Genomic DNA, 26,203 nt, shown 5'->3' on the forward strand with positions numbered 1-26,203 from the left:
GCCGCCCGCGCCCGGCTGCCTGGGTTTCCTGGCTGAGCGCTGGTGGCTGCGCCCGGCTGCGCTCGGCTTGCGGCTGCCTGGGGCTAGCCCGCGAGCCCACTGCTCGGGCGCGGAGAAGGCAACCCCCGGGCCCGCGACCGGAGAGGACGCTGCTGTTGAGGCCCGACGTGGCCAGTGGGGCCCGACGAGCGCCTCCAACCTGGTACGTACCAAGGAGGAGACGGAGAGGCGACGGCTCCGGCGGGTTCGGTCCCGGACACGAATAACGTGCCCTGGCTGGTCAGGTCCGATGCTTCCATTTCAGAACTTTTAAACCGTTCCCTCAAGAGAAGTTACGGGTAGGTCATTCGGTCGGGACGAATATCAGCGGTACCAGCCTGATCCTCTTTGCGTCTCGGTGGTGAAGTTAGAATCCTCTCCTCCCCCTCTATCCTCACCTGTAGCTGGACGCGCCTCTGGATGTTGCATTGGTAAAAATAGCCTTCACTTATCTTTTTAAAAGCCCGTTTTAAATTTTATGAAGCGAATCCCCTATGTTTAAGGCAAGTCTCTGAGCGTCTTCAGAAATATATACAGGCCTTTCTGTTTGCTTGTGCAGGTTTGGTTAACTACCGTTTGACCTTTGGTAACTTTAAACATTGTATAGGATGAAGGGTAACTAATTTAGATCGTAATTGAAAGATCTTTTAACCTCTAATTATAGAAAAAGATTAAGACTTTCTGAGGTAAAGGAGGAAAATATTTGTCTGCTCACCTGTTGAAATACTGACCAAAGAGAAGACATCAGAGCATGAGTGTGGGAGAGCTTTTGATGTCATGTAGCAAGACTCATGCAATTATTACATCTTCAATTGTTATGTCTTCAGTGGGCCCCTGTGCCGCTTTCATCAGTTGTACAGCATGGGTTGGGTTGGCCACATCCTGGCAGGGGTCTCAGCTCCATTAATAGCTAAAGCATGTTGGGGTTTGAATGCTGGATGCTTTGAGGTTGCCATATCCTGGCTGAAGTCCTTCCCAGAACGGCAGTAGTTGGTCGAGTATGCCACAGGTTATCTGGTTGGGTAATCTGAGATTAGCTCTCTTAATTTTAGTTTAGAAACGTTTACAAATTTAATAATTAGAAATTAATGAGGTATTTTAACTGAAATATTTTGTGTGGAGCTAAAAAGAATCCTTTTCATTGGTCCAGGACCATTCAGTCTGGTTTATTAATTCACCAAATGAAATGATGTGGTTGTTTGCCCCTGTCTTTAATTTTGTCCCATGGGCATCTCTGTTATGAATTTTGGCCATCTGTATTCTGACCTTTTGCTTTGTGTTTCCCTTTTCTCAGTCACGAACTGTACCCTCCCCTTCCCTCCTCAGTGAGTTGCGGTTATATTGGATCAGTGTTTGATTTATCTGTACTGCAGTATGGTCAACAGACTTATCTTTTTTTTCTGGACTCTGAACACTTGGACCTTTGAACTTGAATTTGGAATGTTCCAAGAATGAGTCCATTTAATTAATATTGTGGTTTACCTTCAATAAAAGGTCCTCCAATAGAGGTCTGTAGTGCTGATTGTTTCCCAGAAAATTTGAATTTTTCTGTAGCTTTAGTGACAGTATTCTGCTCCCTGACTCCCCAAACCCCATTATCCTTCCAGGCTGAGGTGAACATTTCTTGCCTGGTTCTGTTTATAAACACAAGCTTAGTATCTTTAGAGGATTGCCTTTTCTTACAGAATGGTTCAAGGTATTTTAAAAGAGGCCTTTAGAGGTGGATGCTGTTACTTTTCTAAAAGATTAAGATTCAGACAAATTGCTTACTGGTTGAGAATGAGGTTAAATATGGTTATCTTGTGAGGAGATAGTCCCATGAGATAGAACTGGCAGTCTTGACTCAGTGGCGAAACTAACCTTTGGAAAATGACATTTTCTCTGTGTTATTTCTGTACCCAGTTTTGTGCCATGTGTCTTAGTTCTTGAAAGTTGAAGGACCCTTTCGTGAAACAGATTTTGTTTTGGCAAGGAAGGAATGTTCTTCAGAGCAGCTGCCGTGGTGCCCTTTTGTTGGTGCCAACTTCAGACACCTTGCCTCCCAATGAAGTTTCAAGGAATCATAAAGCTCCCATAGGGAAGCTGTGAAAGCCCTCAGCTTCTGGTTGGGGATCTTAACATTGCTGTGGCTATTTTGAACAGATTTCCCAAGGATTTCAGACACTATTCCTTGTTCCATTTTCTTCCAGCAATTCTCCAGTTTAGTGATGACGTTATGGAGTTAGATGGTTTTAACCCTTCTTCATTCGTATCTCCAAACGCTGTGTATGGCATTTAGCATTCTTTTGATGGGTATGTATAGAAGAGTGAGGAGAGGTTATTTGCAATAAATGTTTTTTAGCCAGAATGCCCATGGTCGATAATTTGGCTTTTTTCTGACACTTTCTAGACTGTTTATCTCCTTGAAGTATAAGATTTTCCTGAAGTTTCACTTCTAAAAATTTTTTATTTTGTATAAAGGGAAAGTAATTCTTTTTAAAACAATTTTATTGAATATAGTTGATTTGCAGTGTTGAAGTTTCATTTTTAAAAGCAGTATGTTTTTAGTGTTGAATTCTAATTGTGAAGTCGTGCATTACAATCTTGACTTATATGATATTTTTATTCCTTCTCTCTAGTAAGAAAATCTATATAGTCAGTACTTCAGTCTGTGTTTGGGTACATGACATACCTATAAGTTGCTGGAGTGTATTTTCCAGTGTATATAGTTATTTAAAGTATGAATTTATAGTATTTAAATTTTGTTGTCTTTATGTTTCAGTATGAAAACCCCTGGACAATCCCAAATATGTTGTCAATGACGAGGATTGGCTTGGCCCCAGTTTTGGGCTATTTGATTATTGAAGAAGATTTTAATATTGCATTAGGAGTTTTTGCTTTAGCTGGGCTAACTGACTTGGTAAGTTGTAAAGGTACTCCTCTTGTTCTGCTCCCCTTCTAAATCCCAGTCTCCACTACACTGAAATAATGCAGCCTCAGTTTGCTTTTCCTTGGAAGAAAATCCTCAAAGATGCATTTCACCTAGTACTTTTATAAAGGCTTGTCATTAGCATCTGTGTGGGACTCTGTTATTCTCCGTATTATCTAAGGAAGGAAGTAGAGGTTGTAGGGAGGCATTGGAGAACTTCTTCAAGAAAGAAAGAAGCCTTAGAAATTCTCAAAGGGCCAACTACTTGCTTTAGGGATATAAATAAAGGAGAGAAGCTGAGACTGTTTTTTTCTGCTTATGTAGTAGAGAGAAGTATCTGATCTGCAACAACAGTTGGTTTTACTGATGGAGAGGGAAGTAGTGGGCCAGCTGTTGTGACCGGGAGCTTGTAGAGGCCAGATCTCTGCTCAGGTTTATGCTGGCAGGAGGCCATAGGCACCCCACAGGTTTGGTCCTTGATTCCTGTTCCATACCCCTCTGACTATCTTCCAGAAGACCCTGCCCTAGGTGGGCATTAGGCATCCTTCCTTCCTTCTACTCTCCCGGTAGATGGACAGAGGAGAAGAGAATACTTTGACACCACTGTGTCAGCTTAGAGGGAGGGAAAGATTAATTCAGGTTATTTCAAGTTAGAGCTTGGAAAATAATTTTAATAACAGAAAGCTGCTCTATGTGTTATATATAAGCTCTTGTGGACTGGCCAGTCATTGTCATGTATGACGTTATTTGTATTTATCAGCCACCTGTTGCATAAAAAATTGAAATAGCTTATAAAACTATGTGTTCTGCAAAAACAAAATTGAAGGAAGTGGGGAAATGGTAGAGGAAAAATTTTAAATCAGGACAAAAGCATGTAGAAACAGATGTTGTGTATATATATTATATATTCTTGTACAAGGCTGGTCTGAGATCCAAGTAAGCACCCAGACAAGCAATAGTAATTTGGTGCCTCTTTAAACTGATGTATGTTTGAAAAGTTATGCTCAGTATTTAGTGAGAATAAAGAGAAACTTATTTTCTGTTAATGCAGTTTGTATAACATCTTCCTTTGTAACATCAGCTATTCCCTTTGAGATTCATAGAAACAAAATTCCACCTGTTGAGCAGTATGGAATTAGCTGAAGGTTTTGCAGGATAAACAAAGGAGGGTGTTTGCATTGTTATATGACATTTCCAAATGTGCATCAAATACAGTCTCTCAAAATGGCTACCTCCTCTTTTTCCAGAATTTAGCTCCTGTTTGTCACAATTTCTCCCCATTCACACAAACTCTTGGTTTGTCCCTATTTTTATCTCTGAAATGTGAAGGCCTCTACTTATTAAAATGGTCTCCAGGTCTGTCAAAGACCATTATACTGACAATGGATTTTTTTTTTTTTTTTTTTTTTGTAATAGACAAGATCTTTTCCGGTTCCTGAATTTGCTTTTTTTTTTTTTTTTTTGGTTTGTATGTTTTCTTTAGTTGCCACATGAGATTGAAATGTTCATTAAGTGGAAGAGGCCTCATTTACATTTTTCTAAATATAGAAGATAATGTGTGTAGAAATCTTAAGTTAACTGGCATGGTTTTACACTTATACTCCATGGAGGTTTTGATGCCTCTAGAATGGCCACTGGGCAGATGGTTAGACTCATGGAGGGTTTAAGCAGGGGAATGACAAAGCCTGATTTCTGTTATGTATGGGAAGGGAATTATAGGAATGCAAGAGTAGAAACAGAGAAGCTGGTTAGAGGGCATACAATAATCTAGGGTAGTGGGTTGAGAGTATGGTTTGAAGATAGAATTGATAGGTTAATGGATTGGATATGTGGGATGAAAGAAAGGAATTAAATATGAGTGCTAGGCAGTTACTTTTTTCTTTTCAACAAGTAGATGCATGGAGGTTTACATTTTCTATGATGGTTAACATTCAGAGTAGGACAGAGTTTGTGGGAAAAGAGTTGTTATGCCTGTTCAGGTGGAGGTAACAATTGGGTATTTGAATACAGTAGTTTGAAGTTGGAGGAAGTCATGGTTAGAGACAGATTTAAGAGTTATTATGTAGATGGTCAAGCCTGGATAAAATCATCTAAGCTGTGGTAAAAGAAGAGAATGGGTCAGAGAGAAGAGCAGTAAGTAGAGAAATGGAGAAGGAGCTGGTAAAGGACACTGAAAAGGAAAAACTAGTTAGAAAGGAAGCAAATCGAGCAGTAAGTTGTCCTGGATATTAAGAACGTGCTTCAGTTGTGTTGAGGATAGGTTTGTGACCTTTATGAGTACCATCTCTAGAGGATGGGGCAGTCAGAGTGAGTTGGTGAGCATATGTGAGGTAGTGATGGCAATAGATGTCACTTTGAGGAAGTTTTACTTCACAGGGGAATAAAGTCAAGGAAGGGTAGTTTATAAAGAAATATATATTGGGGAAATTTTTGTTGTTAATTAACTAATTAATTAAATGACTGAGTAGGAAGAGAGAGATTGATGCTTGGGAGGTGGGGGAAACTCACAGAAGGTATAGAGGACCTGGGGTCAGGGATCAGGATAATAGAGATAAATGTGCCTAGATAGTGGTGGGTGGTGGGATTCAGAGGTGGGAATATGAGGGAGTGCTGGCAATCTGCTTTTACTTTTCGAGGAAATACGGACATGATCATGAGCTAGAGAGAGGCTTTGGGAGGGACAGAATCAGTTTGTGGTAAGAGCAGGCTGAAAAGAGAAGGTAAACATAGTAAGGAGGTGTAGGTTTACCAGGCTGTATCGAGTGCCCACAGGAGATTTGTAGTCATGTAAAAGTGAGACTCATCAGCTCATTTAGGTGTTTTTCAGTGTTCAGCTGTTTGGGTGTCGGCTTAGAGTACATGATAGATGTATTTAAGTAGTATTGAGAGAGAGTGGAATAGGGAGTTATAGAGATTTACAAAGAAAAAGTGGTGTTGATGACCTTGGAATCCAGTGTGGGTAGAGGAGCAATGAGAGTGAGAAGATTACAGTGAAAAAATGGGAGATTGAGAACAGAAACTGAACTGGCACCTGAATCTGCCGAGGCCCTAACCCCCAGGTCTAGGCACTTTCTGTTAGTGTTACCTCTAGTATACTTAAGAAAATAGATTTTTTTCAGTTGAGGTAGTAATAGCTGATAACTGATGTTTTTGAGGATTTACTGAGTGCTGAGTGCTACACAGATTTTAATCATGTTATGTACTGAAACAACCTATCCTTTGAAGTGGGTAGCATTATCTCTCTCTTACAGGAAGTAAGGAAAGGAAAGGAAAGGCCTAAGCCTCAGTTTTGGCTTAGGCCAAATGTTGTGCCCAGAGTTACATAGTTAAGTGAGCAGGAGAGCGAGTGCTTGAACCACCACTTACATTCTGCTGTGAAGACTAAGTTCTTAACCATTATCCTGTATGACAGCTGTCTCTAAGTTATTGGAATACTTGAGATATGGAGGACTTATCCTTTAAAATGTACCATGTTAAATTGTGTCTAAAGTAATTTGATCTTTTTCCTTGGAAATAGGACTAGAAAATTCAAACATTTGTTGAAGCTTGAAGTTAAATAAAATGAATAAAAGCCAGGTAGGGACTTGGAAAATCAGAAAATATCTACGTTGTTTAATGAAAATAGGCAGTACTTGATTTCAGTCAATTTTCTTCCCATTCCTCAAGTGAGCTTGGAGATGTGGATTTTTTGAGGTAAGACTTTGAATATTTAAATATTGGCAAGTAATTTATACTTTGAAAACCTCTGGGCAGTTCAAACAAAACCAGCCTGCAGGCCTCTTGGCTCCCAGGAAACCAAGTATGACCTCTGCTGTAAAATATAATTTGTTTCCAAGAGTAGTGAAAATCAAATTTTAAGTAGGCCAAATGCAAAGGATTGAATATTTTATTCAGGTACAAGTCATGCAAATCTAGTCAGCCATGGAATTAACAGCGGCACTAGACAAACAATATTGATGATAACAGTTAAAATAAAAATAATAACAGCTAAAACTTAGAGAATTGGATACTGTTATAGAAAGGTAGGTAGGAATGGAAGTTAGGAAATCTGGCCGTTAAAGAGGAGCCCTTGCAAGTAAAAGCAGCTATTTGGGGGTAGTGAAATAGCCGAGGATTTGAGAATAGGGGGTACCGAGTCTGTGCTCTGTCCGTCATGCTTTCTTTGAGTTTTATTTGGGTTCTTTACATCTTTAAATTTGTGTCTGGGTTCATCCCTCAGAGGGGCATTGTGGAAACATTGAGAAATAGCTGAAGGCCTTGAAAAAGAAAAGTACTGTAGGAAAGTAAAATTATTTTCTGACCAATTGGTAATTTAAAAGTTAAATGTATACCAGTAAAACAGGAGGTTTGGGAGTATGAAACAGAAGAGGTTTTATCTACATTTTATGAAAGTATAGTTATTCTGGTACCTTTTTAATCTTCAAGATATCTACTCTGTACCCATTATGACATTTATTAAAAAAAACTTCTATTTTCAGTTGGATGGATTTATTGCTCGAAACTGGGCCAGTCAAAAATCAGCTTTGGGAAGTGCTCTTGATCCACTTGCTGATAAAATACTTATCAGTATCTTATATATTAGCTTGACCTATGCAGATCTTATTCCAGGTAAGAGCGCCGTTGTGTGTGCTTTTAAATAGTACAGGGAAGGGTGACATTAGTCAGCTTAGGATTTCTCTTGATTGAGAGACAAATAATTTTTGTTCCAAAAATATGTTTTTCAACTTTAAAGTGTTTCCCTAATTTTATTTTATTTTTTTGTTTCCCTAATTTTAAACTATTGAACGGTTTTTCTTGCCAAGCTGTTTGTTTTACTTTCAAATTTATAACTTTGTATACACTAGTAGAATCTGTTTTCTTAGTAAAATTGTTTAAAATTAAAATTGAACACATATTTCACAGTGCTAATTTACATTATCCTGGAATCTTTTGAAACTATTATATTTTCTTAGTGCGTAGCTTTTTAAAAGCAATTTAAAGTTTTCCTAAGTCGTCTTATTTACTAAGTACAGTTTAATAAATGAGAGCTCTGAAGGCCTAGAGATGTCTATAAAATTTCACTTTGTTATTATTATTACTTAGACACTATTATGCAATTTCAATTATCGTGTAGTTTGTATACTGTCTGAATACTGTTTGTAACAAAAGTTTATGATCTCTTGTATTTTGTACTGTTTTTTGGGTTGTCCATTTTCTACTTCAGCTGTGTTTCTCAGTTTTTATCCTTTGGTGCAGATTAAACTGTTTATTTCTGAGTTAGAAATAGGATTGAAAACAAAGAAACTGCCACTTGCTCCTTCAGTACCATGCTGTTACTGACATTTGATAGGAAGAAGTGTAGTGGTGTTTCAGTCTAGGGCATTCTTCTCAATCTAGAGATTCTTTTTCTCCTCTATCTTTAGGCTTTTAAATCCGCATAACCAAATTTAAAAATGAATTAAACTACTGTTTTTGTGCTTCTCTGAAAGTCATGATTATGGTGTGTATATGGTTGGGGGTATTGAACGGGCAGGAGTATGCTGTACATAATATAGATAATTTGTCGGGAAAAAGATCCTAAGGACCATTCTGTTAACATTCATAATTAAGATTATTGTGTGGTGTGTGTATTTTCATGCTTCCCCTAAAGCTTTTTCAGAGTTACTTTGTATTTTGTTGTATTGTTTTACACAGAGGTTAGCCAGGTATTTTCCTGTTGAACATAGAGATTGTTTCTAGGTTTTAGCATTATGGATAATGTTGATATAATTGGTGTAGGTTGCTTTTCAAGCCTTCATTATCACTCATTATCATTCTGGGCACTTGCATTTTCTGTCTTCTGTGTTGGGTCTGTTTTTCCCATGGCTTCCATGTGGAGTGTAATCTCCAGTTGTTTCCTGTGCTCGGATGCAGCATGGCAGCAAGGTTTTAGAGGTGTACTGTGTCTTTATTCTACAGTTGTCTAAAATGTCTTCATTCTACCCTCCATACTTGATTGAGATTCAAAAGGGGCATAATTTTCAGTTGCAGATTGTTTTCACTCAGAATTTTGAAGACCTTGTTCTATAGGTTTCCACATTCCATCTTGCTGTTGAGAAGTCTCATGCCATTCTGATGCCTTTTCCTTTATATGTGATTATGTTTTGTATTAGAAAGCTTTTAAGATTTTTTTAAAAAACATTATTCTTAGTTGATGGTTTTAAAAAATTCTCTGTCTTAGAGATTAATTTTCTAACTGCTTCTTTGGACACTCAATTATCCATCCCAGCACTTTTATTAAAAAACCATGTGTATATATACATGAGTCCATTTCTGGGTTGTCTAGTTTATTCCCCATTGATTTGTCTATCTTTGTATCGGGACTGTCCCTAATAACTACTACTTTGCTAAAAGCCTTGATATACGATAGAACAAGTTCTTCTATCTTGTTATTCTTACCTCTTGGCATTTGTATGTGGATTTAGAATCAACTTTCAGGTTTCCCAGAAAAACTTGTTGGGATTTTATTGGGATACATTGATTTTACAGATTTATTTGGGAGAATTGACATTTTTATAATATCGTCTTCCAGTCCACAAACCTGTTGTATATACTCTATTTAGATTTGTTAAAATGTCAAAATGTTAGTTATTTCTAGAGAAGTAATAAATAATTATTAGATTTATTCCTAGGTAACTGATAATTCTTGATTCTTTTGTAAATGTAGCTCTGTTAATATTTCATTTTGTCATAGCTGCTTATTGTTTATAAGATCCATTTCTAATATTGATTTTTGTGTCTAGCAAAACTTGCTGAACTCTTATTCTAATAATATAAATGTATATTCTCTTGGAGTTTCTGCATCCTCAATTATGTATTGTCTGTAATTGATGACAGTGTGTTTCTTCATCAGTACTTTTACCTTTTTAAAATTTTGCCTCACTATAGTACACAGTGCAGTGTTGACTAAGAGTGGTGTCTGTGTCTTATTTTCCATGTCAGAAGGAAAGATTTCAATATTTCAGTATTAAATATGACATTTCCTGTCGAGTTTTGTAGAACCCCTTTGTAAGGATAAAGTTCACTTCTACAGGGAGTTTGTTCAGAAGTTTTTTTATGTTGGATATTTAATTTTATGAAATTTCTTTTTCTTCATGTATTATGGTAGTTATATTTTTTCCCTTTAAGCTTAATGTATGGTGAATTACATTATTGATTTTCTAAATTAAACCTGATGACATTCCTGTTATAAATCCAACTTGATCATGATATATTTTGAAGATATTGCTGTATTTGGTTTACTACTAATATTTTGTCAGTTCACATCTAGATTCACAAAATTGGCTTAAAATTCTTTTCTAAAAATGCCCTTGTTAGGTTTTAATATCAAGTTTTATACTAATCTCATAAAATGAATTTTAGGGAGTGTACTTCCTCCCCAACCCCCCATTCTTTGGACATGTTTTGTGTGAGATTTCAATTATTCCTTTGAATGTTGGTAGAACTTGTTGAAGCCATTGATTCCTGGAGTTTTCTTTGGGAAAACGTTTTAAAATAATTCACTTTAAAAAATATATATATGTTCAGTTTTTGCTGGTTCATCTTTTGTCTGTTTTGTGAGTTACGATGTTTTTCTAGGAACTTGATTCATTTCGGCCACATTAAAAAAAATTACCATAAGCTATTTGTAAGTTAAAGTTACCCGCATTAACTTTTTGATGTCTGTAGGGTCTGTAGTGTCCCCCCTTTCATCTTAATTATTAGTTATTTGTCCTTTTTTTCTTTGACTTGTCTTGCCAGAGGTTTGTCAGTTTTGTGACTCTTTACAAAGAACCAACTTTGAGCTTTGTCAAACTTCTCTGATATGTTTACTATTTCATTAAATCTTGTTCTTTTATTTCTGTGTCATCCTTTGGCTTTTCTCCGATGTTCTTTTCTAAATCCTTTAGATCAGTCCTGTCTTGTAGAGATGTAATGGGAACCATAGATTTAATTTAAATTTTTTTAGTAGTTCTATTCATAGTGAAGGGAAACAGGTGAAATGTGTGTGTGTGAGATTGTTCTCCTGCTGCAGTGGAGACAGCATGTTCTGAGCATGCATTGCTGCCTGTGCTACCTCCCTTAATAACATTTTATTCAATCCACTAGATCAAAAATAGTCATTTCTTTGTATAATCAATAAAAATCATTAATGAGATTTTTGTTTATTTTGATACTCTGTCTTCAAAAGCCATCTTCAAAAGCCAGTGTGCAGTTTGCACTTACAGCATCTCAGTTCAGACTAGCCATATTTCAAGTGGTTTATATATGTAGCTGGTAGCTATTGTATTGAACAGTACAGCTGTAGATGAATGTTTAACTCATTCCTTTTTTTGTGGCTGGTGGGATCTTTGTTCTCTGATTAGGGATCGAACCTGTGCCCCCTAAGTGGAAGCATGGAATGCTAACCACTGGACTACCAGGGAATTCTCTCAGCTTTACTTTTTTAATGTTTGCCTTTAAGGCATTTTGCATTTTCCTTTTCAGTATTTCTCATATGTTGGTATTTGTGTTCTTATCATTATCTGAATTCAGAGTAATCTATTTCTATTATGATTTTTCTTTGGCCTGTGGAGTTAATAAAAATTTATTTCTCAATTTGTGGGATTTTCTAACAGTTTTTTTTTGTTACTAATTTTGGGCATAATTACCTGTATTCAGAGAACGTGCTCTGTGATTTTTCAGCCGTTCAGTCCAGTATACAGTCAAATTTTATAAACAAAATTTTTAGGCATTTTTCAAGTGAATTTGTATTCTGTGATCATTGGGTGTGATGGTCTATGTGTGTCCATTTCGTCAAATTTTTAGTCCTAATAAATTACTTTTATTTCTTTTTTTTTTAAACTTTTATTTCTTTACTGATTTATTTTTTACATTTAGTCTGCTTTTCTGTCAACTACTGAGAGAGTGAAGTTTCCTGCTGTGTCTAGTTTTCCATTACTTTTTAGCTCCGATTTTTGCTTTGTGTCTCTTGAAGTTATGCTGTTAAGTACATATAAAGTAAAATTGTTGTCTTCTTGGTGAATTGAACATTTTATTTTGAAGTGACCTTCTGTATCTTTAGAAATGATTCTTGCTTTTGTCTGTTTTTTTTTGAATATTACTTTAGCTACACTAGCTTCTCTCTGGCCAGTGTTTGCATGATAAATAAATCTTTCACTTTCAACTTGTCTACATCTATTTTAGGTATTGCTTATAAATAACATATAATAGGTTTTTAATATAGCCAGTCTAAAAATATTTTCTCTCTCAACTGGAACATTTAATCCATTTACTATGATTACTGCTATTTGTGTAGCAGTCTTCCATTTTACTTTGTGTTTTATTTGAGCCGCATGTTCTGTTCTACTTTTGTCTATGTAAAGTTTGAATATTTATTTATTTGGCTGTGTCATGTTAGTTGCGTCATGCAGGGTCTTATGTTGCAGCACATGGACTCTAGTTCTGGCGTATGGGCTCAGTAGTTGTGGCATGTGGGCTTAGCTGCTCCATGGCATGTGGGATCTTACTTTCCCCACAAGAATACCATGCAATTGTCTACTCATTTCTATTATTGGTAATAAGAAATCAACTGTTAACTCATTTCATTTTCCAAGGTATTTTTTTACTCTGGCTGTTTTTAAGATTTCTTCTTTCTCTTTGGTTTTTCATAGTATTTGGTGTGATTTTTCTTTTTTATTTATCCTGCTTGTGATTTGTTGGGCTTTTTAATATATAGATTGATATCTTTAATCAGTTATAAAAAATTCTGAGCCACAATCTTCAGGTATTGCCTGTTTTTCTCCTTTTGGGACTGCAGTATATCTGTGTTAGATCTCACTGTATCCTTTGTGTCTTAGCCTCTTTTCTGCATGTTACCTGCTCATTTTATCTTTCTGAACTCCATTCTAGGTGATTACTAATGAAGCTGAAGCACACTCTCTCATTTCACTGCTTCTCTCGTCAGCTGAGCCAAATTCATTTAAATCTTCTATTGTATTTTTTTGTTATAGAATTTCTATTTTATTCTTCTTCAAACTTAGCAAATCATCTTTTATAGTTTTCAGTTTCCTGCTGAAATTTTCATGTATATTCCTTTAATTTTTATATATAGCCCTCTGAACATAGTAAGCTTTAGTTTTATAATATCTTTTGAGGGTCTCTTTCATGTGTCTGTTTCTATTGATTTTTACTCATGGTATCTATGTCTTTGGTATTTTTAAACTGTTAAACACTGTATTAATATTTTATAAGAATTTGGAGAAATATTTTGATGTATAGGATGATGGCATCACTCTTTGGAAGAGATTTTGCGTTCAGTTCTGCCAGGTGCCTAGGAATGCTGATAGTCTGGGACTACCTGCTGCTGCTGCTAAGTCGCTTCAGTCGTGTCCGACTCTGTGCGACGCCATAGACGGAGGCCCACCAGGCTTCCCTGTCCTTGGGATTCTCCAGGCAAGAACACTGGAGTGGGTTGCCATTTCCTTCTCCAATGCATGAAAGGGAAAAGTGAAAGTGAAGTTGCTCAGTCGTGTCCGACTCTAGCAACCCCATGGACTGCAGCCCACCAGGCTCCTCCGTCCATGGGATTTTCCAGGCAAAAGTACTGGAGTAGGGTGCCATTGCCTTCTCTGGGGACTACCTAGATGGCCAGATAAAACATTCTTTTAAGGTTTAGTTTACTTAGGGCCAGCTCTTCTCTCAACCCTGTGGGAATATTTGTTCAGATCCTAGCTTAAAGCTAGGAAGTGGTTTGTCACTGCCCAACCTGAGGACTCTGGGCTTTGACTACGGTTCCGCCGTCACATAAGGCTGCCAAAACCCCTTTGTTTTATTCGGCTTTGTTGCTTACTTCTCTAGGGTCATGGACAGTGGCTCTGAGTGCCTAGGCTTATTTTCCCAAGTTCTCATTGTGATACTTTCTTAGCATCTTATAAGCTTTTCACTTTCAAGTTTTTTAAAAAATGGTCTTTAATTGTGTTAGCAGGAGAATTATTACCTACTCAGGTATTAACGGAGGCTGAACCTGAGAATCTTTTTTTAACCTTGTTGGCCTGAGAGTTTACAATAGTTTATGTTCTAGAGTTTGTCTTCCATTGTGCTGGGTAATGAGAAGGCCTCTTCAGTCTGAAAGCTTATCCTTAAGTTCTACACATTTCTCTCCAGATTCTCTTCTTATTGGAAACTCTCTTTTATTCTCTTACTGGGAGATTTCCTCAACTTTGTAATTTATCCCTTTATTGACATTTTTAAAGTCTTTTTCTTATATCATAGGTGCATATCATCATTTCAGGATATCTTCTGTTTATGTGTGTGTGTGTATGTGTGTACACTCTTTCTTTTTTCCTGTTTGTTTTGGTCTCTCTCTTGTAACGGAGACTGTTAAAATGCCTAGTGATCCTTGGCTCCTCACTCTGTAAAATGTTAACTGGGTGCTCTCTGAGCGTTGGTGGAATTCATGGAGTGGTATCGTTCCCTCTGGGGTGAACAGACAGGGAGGGACCAGACATGGCCCTGCATTTTCAGTACTTGTAAGTCTGTTCTGTAGATAGGAGCTCTCTGTCTGCTCCTTAGAGGTTGTGGAGGTCCTGATTTAGAGGTTAGCATGTAGAACAAATGTTGGCAGACTTTTTCAGTCAAGGCCAGATAGTAAATAAATACTTCCAGTTTTGTGGGTCATCTGGTCTTTGTTGCAGCTACTCAAGTCTGCTATTGTAGTGTGAGAACAGCCATAGAAAATACATAAACAAATGAGTGTGACTGTGTGTTAAATTTTCAGTGCAACAGTGTATGCTAGTGATAGTGATCACTTTATGTGTAAAAGTGACTTGATTTTATTTCCCCTTTAACACTAATAAAATTTGCCCATGATGTCCTTCCTTGTTGCGGAAACTGTATTTCAGAGAGAATTAGCAAATAGAGAAGAAAACCTTGGAGCATTCCCTAACACGTTTTACACCTCCACCAGCACACTGTCGTACTCTAATAGGCAAAGGGAAGCTGCTTTAGCCCCAGAAGAAAAGGCAAGGGAAGGCTGAGAGAGAAGGCAGGAGCAGTTAGGAGATTCAAAAACCAGGGAACTGGGCAAAAACTGCCCCTCGAATGCAAGTTAAGAGCCTGTATGTACAGTATACAGGCTGTCAGTTGGCAGAGGCCTTGCAGCCCGGGTCCTAGTCTGGCTGCACTGTGAACCCCCAGGGAGCTTTCATCTATGCTTTTACAAAACTTTTATGAGGTGATTCTGTGATGAATAGTTAGTTTGGGGAACACTTGATTTTTTAAACAGTCCTTTCCTCTATCAGACAGATTGACAGATGGTGAACTGAGTCCAGAGATGCATTTTGCAGTACCACTGACTAACTGGTGACCTTGGCCAGGATATATAATCTGCCTGAGGCTTGTTTTCCTATTGGTAAAATGGGGATAATGATGGTTCACATTTCATGGAGATGATATGTAAATTAAATGACATAATATGTATATAATGCTTAGATTGTGCCAGATGCTCAATAAATGGTAATTTTGGTAGTTAAGAGAACTAGAACCCACTGCTTTGCAGTATATTGAATCACCTCATCTGTTCTTCTGTAGAAACCTCTTATTTATATTCTTTTCCACCTGTGGTGATGAACTGCAATAACAGATGTTTATTTTCCTCTAATGTTGTATTTACTATATATAATTTGCATGAGTTTGCTGCATTTTAAACTCTGATTGTTATTTGATTTTGCAGCTGATTATTGCTATATAGAAAAGTTGGGTTTATAGGCACAGAAATCCTGCTAAAAATCATGACTGGATTGTTTTGTTATTTGGCTCATACAGTGGAGTCTTTTTTATGCTCTAAATGCCGTGATTTGAGTGGATAAGCATTTCCCTTTGGAATCATCTTGTCATGAAGTACTACACCGTAGATCAACACTTATATGTATATAACAGCCACAACCAGCAGAGATTTAAGTTTTAAATCTGTAATTAATTAGTGAAATTGTTCTTAAGTTGCTGAACCAATAGAATGTCAAAATTGGAGCAGACCATAAGGATAGCCTTAAAAGTAATTCAAGAAAAGCTGTTTGAAGGTATTATGGAAGGGCTATGCATGATCCTTTTATTTTAGTAACTGAAACAATTTGAACTGAGTGTTAGCCTCAAGATTTTTTCCTTTAAAAAATATTTCTAATAAAATGTGATTTATAGTCATGGTTAAAACTTCCTTCGATGTGGGAGGATGTTCAGTGAAACAAGACCTCTGCCCTCCCATTCTCACTGAACAAGGGAGCAGGAGTTCCTTGGGTGTCCACTTAAAATGTCCTTCTGGCTCTGGGGCCATCCTGTAGGATCTTAGGAATAGTGAGAAAACTATCAACAAATTGAGTTCATGTTTAGTTAGAATTCATTGACTGAATAAGCAGAAAGAAAAATGGAAATTGCTTGGCTAGGAACTGGCCAGGCAAAATTGAAGATATTGTTTCTCCACAAGTGGTACATGTAGCAAAATTTGCTATTCATAAAATAATCTAGACTACAGAAGCAAGCAGTCAGTTCTTGAAAGTCAGAATGGCTTGAGTCCTGACATCTTTTCCAACCTCTTTACAATCTCATTCCATGTAATTATAGTGAGGTTATCTTTTCCCCAAACTTATAAAGCAGAGAAGTAAAGAGGAAATAGTGGTGCCTGAGTAGAGCTGACACTGATAACTACAACTGAAAAACATAGTCTGTCTGTCGCCTTGTTTTGAAGGCAGGTAAAAGAAGAATATAAAAATTACTGGTTCATGGTAAGGACCCTAGACAGGCATCAATAAATGTTTATTATAAAATTTTTACTTAGGTGACACCAATTTATGGTAAGGCTTTATGTTACGTGTAATGTCTAAATAATTTTCAGAATTCCAATCAAAATTATCTTATATTTGATTTTCAGTTCCACTTACTTATATGATAATTTCAAGAGATGTAATGTTGATTGCTGCTGTTTTTTATGTCAGATATCGAACTCTTCCAACACCGGTGAGTTTGTTTCAAAAAAATGTTTTTTAGTAGTGTTTGTAACTTAAGGCAAAAGGAAAAAAACACTATTGTGTACTGATTTTCATGGGAGTTTTATGGGATTTTATGGGAATAATTTATGACAATTATGTGTTTAATCCATTTACTAGGAATTTAAAGAAAACAGACTGCCATGTTGCTTTTGAATCACCATTATAGTAACTGTTCAGTGAACATGTGAATAATCCATTTTTTAAAAGCATGTTTTTATTTTAAGTTAAAATTGTTTTGATAGCCCATAAAGCTCAGGCCAACTAGCCCTGTCCCTAGAAGGGCTAGTTGCAGAAGACTCTGTTAGGAAGGTTTTTTGTTTTTTAATATTTATTTGGTTGTGCTGCCTCTTAGTGTGGTATGCAGGATCTTCAATCTTCATTGCAGCTTGTGGGCTCTGTTAGTTGTGGCATGTGGGATCTAGTTCCCTGACCAGGGGTTGAACCCCAGCCCCTTGCATTGGGAACTCAGAGTCTCAGCCACTGGACCACCAGGGAAGTCCCTTCTTAAGAGTGTTTTGTATGACTAAGCACCCTTTCCTATGTAACTTAGCTTCTACTACGGATTCTCTAGAACTGGTTTTTAAAAATTATAGTTTTATGAGCATAGGATAATTTGTTTGCACTTTTGTTCATTGGTTCTACAAATATTTGAGCAGATAAGTATAACTTAGCTAATAATCACTACATGAGCGTAACAGTCTCATCTTTTGATTCCCAGTCCAGTGAAAATGTCAACATTTTATTCATTTTGATTTTTAGCCTATAAAGGAAAAATAATGATGAGGGAAATTTGTTTAGTAAAAAGATGTCATCAGCCTGACTTTATGATAGATCTAGCATATAGCCAGGCATGTGGTATACACTCAGTAACTGTTACACATATTAATAATAGCAAAATATTTATTTTAAACTTAATAAATTGAATAAAGTTTATCCTTTTTTTTTTTGTCCTCTGCCAGCGAACACTTTCTAAGTATTTCAATCCTTGTTATGCCACTGCTAGGTTAAAACCAACCTTCATCAGTAAGGTAAGAGACACACAACATCCTTTTAAGTTATTATTCCCTTGTGGATTATTATAATGACTATAAACCTCAGTCTGGAGCGGCTGAAAATAAGATAGATTTTAATGCATTGACCATAGTGGATAGAGTGGAGTCACCAACCCTGTTCTTTTGTCCTCCAGGCTCTCTGGAGCTCTAGTATACATGTGTGTTTTGTGTTAGTGGTCTGGTGGTCTAAGAATTTAAGTCTCTGAATGAAGTATTAGGGCCATCACTTAGGGGAGGTGGAGAAAGTAGAAGCATAATTGCATATTGATTGAGACACAAAGAGAGTATGAAGATTTCTTTCTGCTTTCATTACCCACCCCTCCCTGTAGTGGAAACATCATATAATAAGGTCTCTTTCAGGTGCAATATCCATGCAGTTACATGGAAAAAGATAGGAGAAAGTTTTATTCACTAATAAACAACTCCTGCTCTTAGTTATCCATCTGTTGTCCTGAGCCCTTTTCAGGACAATAATTGCATGCTAGTCTTTGCACACAGAGAGGAAACTGTTAATGCCTATTGAGGCACATAAGTTTGCTCTAATTATTTTGCTCCATCCCTTGTGACAGAGGTTTAACAGGTTAATAATGCCAATCATCTTTGGGACAAAAGGATGATTACTCTTAAACCAGAGACTCCCTGGGGTTAATTTTTACCTACAAGTATGGATTGGTTGGTTGGTTATTTGTTTATTTACCTATTTATTTATTTCTGTGACTTATATATGTATCAAGTACAGTAATTGGAGTATAGCACCATATGGAAAGTGGCTTAAAGAGGTGCTAGGAACAAATGCCTCAACTCCTTGGTCTTGCAAGAAGTTCTTCAGACAATTTTTATTACTTCTTTTTAAAAACGGAGTGGAATCCTTATAATCTAGCTGCAGAATGGATAAGAGAACATTGGTGCTTCCTTCAACATATCACCTACTTTCCCAGAATGCTCATCTAGATGAGTAGAGAAAATCTCCAGTGGTTTTGTCGTCTTCCTTTTCTCCACCATACTGTCTTTTAGGGTAGGGAAACCTACTCATTTCCTCCTGAGAGCCTCTCATGGAGATGAATGCATTTCAACTTTCTAACTTGCATATCTAACCTAATGTTAGTGAGAGGAGCATTAAATGAAGTGCCGGGAAATCTGGGTTCTCAGTTTTGATCTGTAACCTGCTAGACTGTAGGCAAGTCACTTAACTCTTTACCTTTTCACCTGTGAAGAATAGCCTCACTATTTCCATATTCTCAGGTCTGTTTTAATGGGTAACTAAGAAAAAGGCAAAGAACTTTACAGTATTACTGAATTGCTATGAAAATTCAAGATAATGGTGTTTTCTGATAGTTGCCCTTCCCCACCTTTTGCAAAGGGTAGCTATGCAGACAGATGAGCCAGTTAGTGAAGTTCAGCCATTTGTGTGAATGCCAGCTTTTTTGGCAGAGATGTTACAATATCAGGCATGCTGAGAGTCTGTTGTGTTATACTGTGATGGGTTATGCCTTTCTCTTGTAAGCTTGAAACACGACTGGGTTGGCACTGTTTTTTGTGACTTCTTTTTTTAAAGGTGAACACAGCAGTCCAGTTAATCTTGGTGGCAGCTTCTTTGGCAGCTCCAGTTTTCAATTATGCTGACAGCATTTACCTTCAGATCCTATGGTAAGCTTAACTTAGAAGTACTTTCTGAGGACGTCAACTAAATGGCTTATTGTGACAATCCTAGAATTACTTTGTCCTTAATCATGTTTATTAAACACTGGGAAAAGCTATAGGGGCTATATTTTTTGATTGATACCATGTTTAAGAAGCTTACTATCAATTATAGGATGTAGAAGTTATAGGGGCTTTCATGCAAGTTATAAGGGATGAGAGATACTATGTTGGGGTTTTTGAGGAGAAAAATACATTCCAAGTAGGAAGAAGAGGAAAAACTTCAGGGAGGAGTGGCATTTGAGCCATGAAGTCTAGATGAAAAGAGACTGATGGGAAACCTTTCTGGTGAAGGACAGACCCTGAGCAAACTCAGATGTATAGGAGAGTGGGTAAAAGGAAGTGCACCCAGCCTAATGAATGGGGCAGAGTGGGGAAGAAACTTGGAGAAAGGAGTTTGAATTTTATTTTGTTAAGATTATGTGTAGCCTTGAAAATGTGTCAGATTCATACTTTGAGTCCACGTACATCACACCAATACTAAAGTTTAATTAAAGCATTGCTTGATGCAGTCTGAGCCAGAAAATGGTTAACTAAAGTCAGCTAAGCTAAGAAGCTTTAAAAATGATACACATGCTGGACATTTTATTTGCTAAAATATAAATTGTACACTCATTCATCCTATATCTTCTGGTATAAGCCCAACTCATTTTCTTTGATTATAGGCTTATCAGTAGGATATTTTTTCTTTCTTGCAAAAAACTGCATCCATAATATAAACTCTGATTTTCATTTTCTTTTCTTTTAAAATGATATAAGAATGTAAGACATTTATGAAGCAGAGTATAGAAACTTTGTAGATTTTTATTATTTTCTCCAGTATTTTAGCAATTATATTGTCTACTTGTTGTTCAGTTACTAAGCTGCATTGAACTCCTTTGCCACCCCGTGGACTGTAGTAGTCTGCTAGGGTCCTTCTGTCCATGGGATTTCCCAGGCAAGAGTACTAGAGTGGGTTGCCATTTCCTTTGCAGGGGATCTTCCTGACCCAGGGATCAAACCTGTGTCTCCTGCATTGGTAGGCAGATTCTTTACACTGAGCCACCAAGGAAGCCCATATTGTCTACTTACTTCAGCAGTAGTGTTTAGCAGATTGCCTTGCCTTTCCAAGGCTTCTAGCTTAATTCCCAGAAATAGCAACTCGTCCTACATGTATATTTCATTAAATTTATGTGTGAATTTAGGATATTAAACTGGCATAAACAGGTTTGGGGTCAAACAAAAATGGTCTTGATGAGCCTGCACCTCACCTGGCAGAAGCAGAAGCTCATGTGTGCAGAAAGCTGCATACAGTCAGCGAGCCATGAGCATCATACGTGTCATTTCAAAGAGAATCTGATTAATTTCTATTAATTTTAAGTAAAGAAAGCTGAATTGTATTTAAAATGACTCAGATTATTAGAATTCCCCAAATCTGCAAGAAATAGCTTCTAATACTAATACTCTAAGCAGCATGGAACAGTGGGAGGAGCACGAGGGCTCTAGAGTTGGAACCAGGCCAGACTCATAGTTCTGTGGCCCTGAGCAAGCTCTCTGGGGCAGTGTTTCCTCTGTAAGGTAAGGCTGTGAAAATAAAACTACCTATCATACAAAAATGTCTGGGTAAAAATGACAATTGCTATTATTATTTTTTTCAGATTCATTAACTAGATTAATTGTTTGACATTATTGATTCAAATGAAGTCTTAAGGAAAAGCGATATATTTAGATTCTTGTTAAAAAAAATTATACTAACAGCCTTTTTTACTTTTAAACAACTCTTTTAAATGTATTCTTTAGTATATATTATGTATATTCTTTATGTATATTTATAGTTACCATTTAAACTAAATTTTCTTTTCTTCCATAAAAGGTGTTTTACAGCTTTTACCACAGCTGCATCAGCTTACAGTTATTATCATTATGGCCGGAAAACTGTCCAGGTGATAAAAGGCAGATGAAAAGTCATCATTATCGTCAACAAGGAAGCAGCACACATCAACAATGGCAGGGCCAGTGGGAGTCTACAGGAGTTCCCTTATTTTGGTTCAGCTTGAAGGAGGACTTGTCAGAACAAACCATGTCATCAAAATTTTAAGTAATGTGCATTGACAATAAGCTTGATCATGGGCATATGCAGAATTTCCAACATATTTTTAAATACAAATAAAACTATAATTTAGGATTTTTTATCTTAGGTTTCTTAATTTATAAGTAACAATTATTCTGATTATTGTCAGTCTTTTTTTTTAAGCCATTTAAAAGAATACATTCAAAAAGCCAGTTGAGAGCATGGCAACTGAAGAGTTGGCACTTTAATAAATTTGGATTGCTCACAGAGCACTAGGGAGTGTCCTGGGGTTAAATATAAAATCATGTATAACTTAGCTGCACAGTTGTATGTTTGACTTAGATCTGTGTACGTATTAACAGTACGTGTGATTAATATTTGATTATTTAGGATAATGACTATAAAGGTAGCTTAGTTTTGGGTAAAGTAAACTTGTAAAGAGATTTAAAATGTAGTCAGTTTTGAAATCAATAAGATCAAAATAGAAGCTATTGAAGTTCACATTCAGAAGTCTTCCAACCTCTCAGGTGCCTTGCATCAGGATAATAAGCGACAAAGGTAGTTGGAAAATGCAAACATGTCTGTTCCCCTAGCCATTCAGGAGACAGTGAGTTATATCGTACCTTCCTACTATATTTCTAACATATGTTTATATGATACTGGGACCTGTACTTGTATCTTATGTAAATAATATGAAACTGTATATTTTTCAAAGTTTTTTTTTTTTTAAACTTGAGGAATGTTAAGATGTTTTTTGTTAAGATGTTAAAGGAATAAAAGAGCTGGGAAAAAAATGACCCTCAACTTGGGTTGTTTGTATAGCATCCTATGGTCATCTGCTGTTGTGGAAGTTTTATGATTCATAAAGTCCATTTAGCTGTGTCACTTGCACTTATGTTATAAAAATAATTGATTTCGGATCATCTGACTTCAAAGTCCTTTTCTCACTACACTGTTATGTTTAAGAGAATGGAAGGTACAAGGAGAGGAAGACGTGTGGCTAGTGCTGGCTGCTTCCCCTTCAGAGTGGAGGCCCGTTGTTGCTCATTGTCCTAGGTTCTAACCCAAGTGTAATATAGCCTCATACCGTGAGGTTATCTAAATGTAGCCTGTTAACCTGTGTTAAAAATTATAAGGAGTTACAAGCAGAATCCATGCCTCTCAGTTGTGGCATCGTTGGATCAGTGTGTCCTTTGTTGTCTGCTGGTCCTGGCTTCCTTGTTCCCAGATTAGCTGCTGAGTCACCCCTGGCTTGAAAAGTACAGAAGCCTGCAGCCACGGACACTGCTATGGACTCCAGTGGAAGTGGGTGAGAGAAGGGCTGTGTGAAGCTAGTCATTCTCCCCTTCTGGAACCTCCTTTAATGTCTCCTAATGGCCTGGGTGGCAGTGAGAAGTGGAAGTCAGATTGCTGGACTACCCAAGAGGCACATTGAACATGTCTCAGTACTAGCAAAGTATGAGCACATGAGTATGTTTTTAAAAGGGAGAACTTGAAATAAAGTAGGGGGGAAATTAGAATTTTGTTTTTTGTTATGCTCACTTGTGCTCTAGCGTTGGTACTATTTGGAGTGACTTATAGTTGGATCCGTAGTCTCTTTAGTAGTCAAGTCTTAATCTGATTCTTCTTAATATACTCCCCAACCCCGAACCTGTAGGTTTTTGGATACTGAATTGCTATAAAATAAATTCTGCTGGCTTATAAAACACTGGAATTGTATTAGATATATTTGAGTCATGCATACAGACTCCAAGCATGACATTCATTTTGGTGCCTCTACATAACAGATTCAATCTTGATATTAAACTTAAAAAGGCACTGGGATAATTTAATTACATGCCTGAGGGCTTTTATATTAGTCACATTTTGGGCTTTTGCCTTGCAGTTTTAAATTTGGAGCTGGTAGATCTTTTAAATCAGTCCATTTTTCTTGGCTACATATGTGATAAAACTAGGGACCCACCTTAGAATTTTGGGAAGCTTTTTCAGAACTTCAAACATCTAGAAATATGTAGTACAATTCCATTATCCCGATAAACTTGGATATGCTTAATTTCTGCAGCATGGTTTCTGTGCTGCAGCATGTTGTAGAAACAAAAGGTACCATGAGAATCAAATTTAATTTTTTTTTCTTAGAAGTAAATGCTGTTTTGGGTTGAACTGTGCCTCAGAAAGATATTTTTCAGGTTCTAACCCCCAGTACCTGTGAAAGTGACTTTATTGGGGTATAGGGTCTTTGCATATGTAATCAAAATTAGGATGGTCGTGCTGGATTTGGGTGGGCCTTAAGCCAATGCCTAGTGTTCTTACAAGAAGAGGGAAATTTGACTTCTGGGTACATATCCAAAGGAAATAAGATCATTATCTCAAGATACCTTCACTCCCCATGTTCATTGTAGTGTTATTTACAGTAATCAAGACATGGAAATAACCTAAATGTCAACGGATGAGTGGATAAAGAAAATATATATATATATAATGGAATATTATTCAACCAGAAAAAGAGGGAAGTCCTGCAATTTGGAACAAAATGGATGGATCCTGAGGGCATTATACTAACTGAAATAAGACAAAGACAAATTCATCATGATCTCATGCAAAATCTAACAAAACCAATTCAAGAATTAGATTGTTGGTTCCTAGTGGTGGGAGGTGGGATGGGGAATGGGTGAAGGTGGTCAAATGGAATAACAAAGTTCATGATGACTACAGTTAATCATACTGTATATTGGAAAGTAGCTAAGATCTTAAAAGTTCTTATTGCACATGTACACAAAGATAACTATGAAGTGGCAGATGTATTCACTAACCTCATTATAATTATCTCTCAATAATACATAGGAGTCTCAAATCATTGCATGGTACACCTTAATGTTATACATCAGTTATATCTCAAGACTGGAGAAAAGATAATGGAAAAAAAGGAGGGGGGCAGGATTTAGACACTGTCAGAAGACAAGGACGCATGGATAAGGAACCTGCAAGCTCAGGAACCCAAGTATTGCTGGCTACTTGACCCCCCCTCCCCGCACCCACCAGGGTAGAGGGGAGGAATGGAACAGTTTTCCCTTAGTCTCCAGAAGAAACCAACCTTGTTGATACCTTGACTATGGACTTCTGGCCTAACCTGTAAGAGAATAAACTTAAGTTGTTTGAAGCAACCAAGTTTGTGGTAGTCTGTTACGGCTGCCACAGGAAACTTACATAAATGATAAGGTAGAAAACTAAAATCTAGAACTATGACCCCATTTTAATTTAATAAAATCACTTTCCTTCCTAAGTTTGTATAGAAGTAAAATAAGAGAAAGTTTGATGCAATTTGAGCAGAGAAGTGCTTTGGCGTTTAGCTAGAGCCTTGAGGGTTTCCTTTTGTTCATTTTTTCTCTCAGAAAAGTTCTTGAACATGCTTCCTTCAAAAAGTTCATGGTTTCTCTACCCACCTGGTCTTAAGTGAAATGCACTAACCAAGTTTGAAAAGACAGCCTTCCCCCTGCCTGTGTTTCACAGATGTTCTGGGAAGACTGCAGTTTAAAGCTAGAAGTACACCTGCTGCCATACCCTGAAATGAACAGAAGGCTTCAGGGACCATAACTGGTTCTCAGGTTAAGAATCCACTGGCAGGGGTCCAGGGGGAGGGGGGCGGTCAGGGTGTGTGGAACAGGGAGTTGGGGAGAGAATCCGCTGGAGTCGATCTCTTAGCTGGAGAACCTTAGCCAGAGCTTGACCCTGAGGGAACTTTACTGAAATGACTTGAAGATGTCGCTTCCAACAGGACAATAGCGGCTGACACAATTCTATTCTATCGGGTGCTGAGGGACACCGGCTGCGGAAAAACCAACACAGGGTGCCCAGCAAGGTGACCCGTAACTTTTCTGGGAACAGAGAAGCAGCAAGAAGGGAAGGCAAGAGGTTCCCGGGGCTGAGGATCCCAGCTCGGCCAGTGCCACATGTGCCCAAGGAGTGCAAGCCTCGAGGAAGCAATAGGCAGAGGGGTCTTTCCAGACCCCAGGACCGCCTCCTCCACACTGGCGGTGGACGCTCAGTGAACCGCTTCCTGTGAGAGCGGGGCTTCGGGCACAGGGCCGAAGGCGGGGTTGCGGTAGGCCAGCAGCTGCGTGTGGCAGGGCGGGGTGCGTGGGGTCCGGCCCCGGCGGCAGAGACCGGTGGCCAGCAGCGCTGTACTGACTAGCAGCAGGCCGCCAGCGGAGCCCAGCCCCGCTGTGATGAACACCGGGCTGCGCCCGGTGGTGAAGGCGGCGCACGCCCCGCGCTGGCTCAGCCCCGCGCCGTTGGCCGCCAGGACGCACACCCGGTAGGCGGTGGCCGGTAACAGCCCATGCAGGGCGTGCTGGCGCGCTGTGGCACATACGTCCCCCACCACCGACTGGTTCCCTGGCCAGCCCTCTGGTGCGTAGCGGATTTGGTAGGCGCGCACCAC

At 37.9% G+C, this 26,203-nt stretch overlaps 2 protein-coding genes across 4 annotated transcripts in view; one reads left to right on the forward strand and one right to left on the reverse strand.

Annotated features, from left to right (window-relative positions):
- CRLS1 (cardiolipin synthase 1) overlaps window positions 1–22,559 on the forward strand; it is a 22,908-nt gene extending 349 nt beyond the window's left edge. Inside the window, exons 1-7 of one of the 3 annotated variants that reach the window (XM_010836455.1) lie at window positions 224–338; window positions 2,801–2,938; window positions 7,426–7,555; window positions 16,848–16,933; window positions 17,925–17,993; window positions 19,573–19,664; window positions 21,568–22,559. In XM_010836455.1, coding sequence (XP_010834757.1) covers window positions 2,828–2,938; window positions 7,426–7,555; window positions 16,848–16,933; window positions 17,925–17,993; window positions 19,573–19,664; window positions 21,568–21,655 — 576 coding nt within the window. In that variant the 5' untranslated portion in view covers window positions 224–338; window positions 2,801–2,827 and the 3' untranslated portion in view covers window positions 21,656–22,559. Of the gene's footprint in view, window positions 1–223; window positions 339–2,791; window positions 2,939–7,425; window positions 7,556–16,847; window positions 16,934–17,924; window positions 17,994–19,572; window positions 19,665–21,567 lie in introns of those variants that run through there. The other 2 variants (XM_010836454.1, XM_010836452.1) reach the window with 2 other exon arrangements.
- Window positions 22,450–26,203, reverse strand: part of LRRN4 (leucine rich repeat neuronal 4) — an 18,755-nt gene continuing 15,001 nt past the window's right edge. Inside the window, exon 6 of the mRNA XM_010836621.1 lies at window positions 22,450–26,203. This exon is cut by the window's right edge and continues 1 nt beyond it. Within this exon, the coding sequence (XP_010834923.1) occupies window positions 25,805–26,203 (399 nt within the window). The 3' untranslated portion in view covers window positions 22,450–25,804.

This window comes from Bison bison, unplaced genomic scaffold (assembly GCF_000754665.1).
Source record: "Bison bison bison isolate TAMUID 2011002044 unplaced genomic scaffold, Bison_UMD1.0 scf7180017864063, whole genome shotgun sequence".
Taxonomy (NCBI): Eukaryota; Metazoa; Chordata; class Mammalia; order Artiodactyla; family Bovidae; genus Bison; species Bison bison.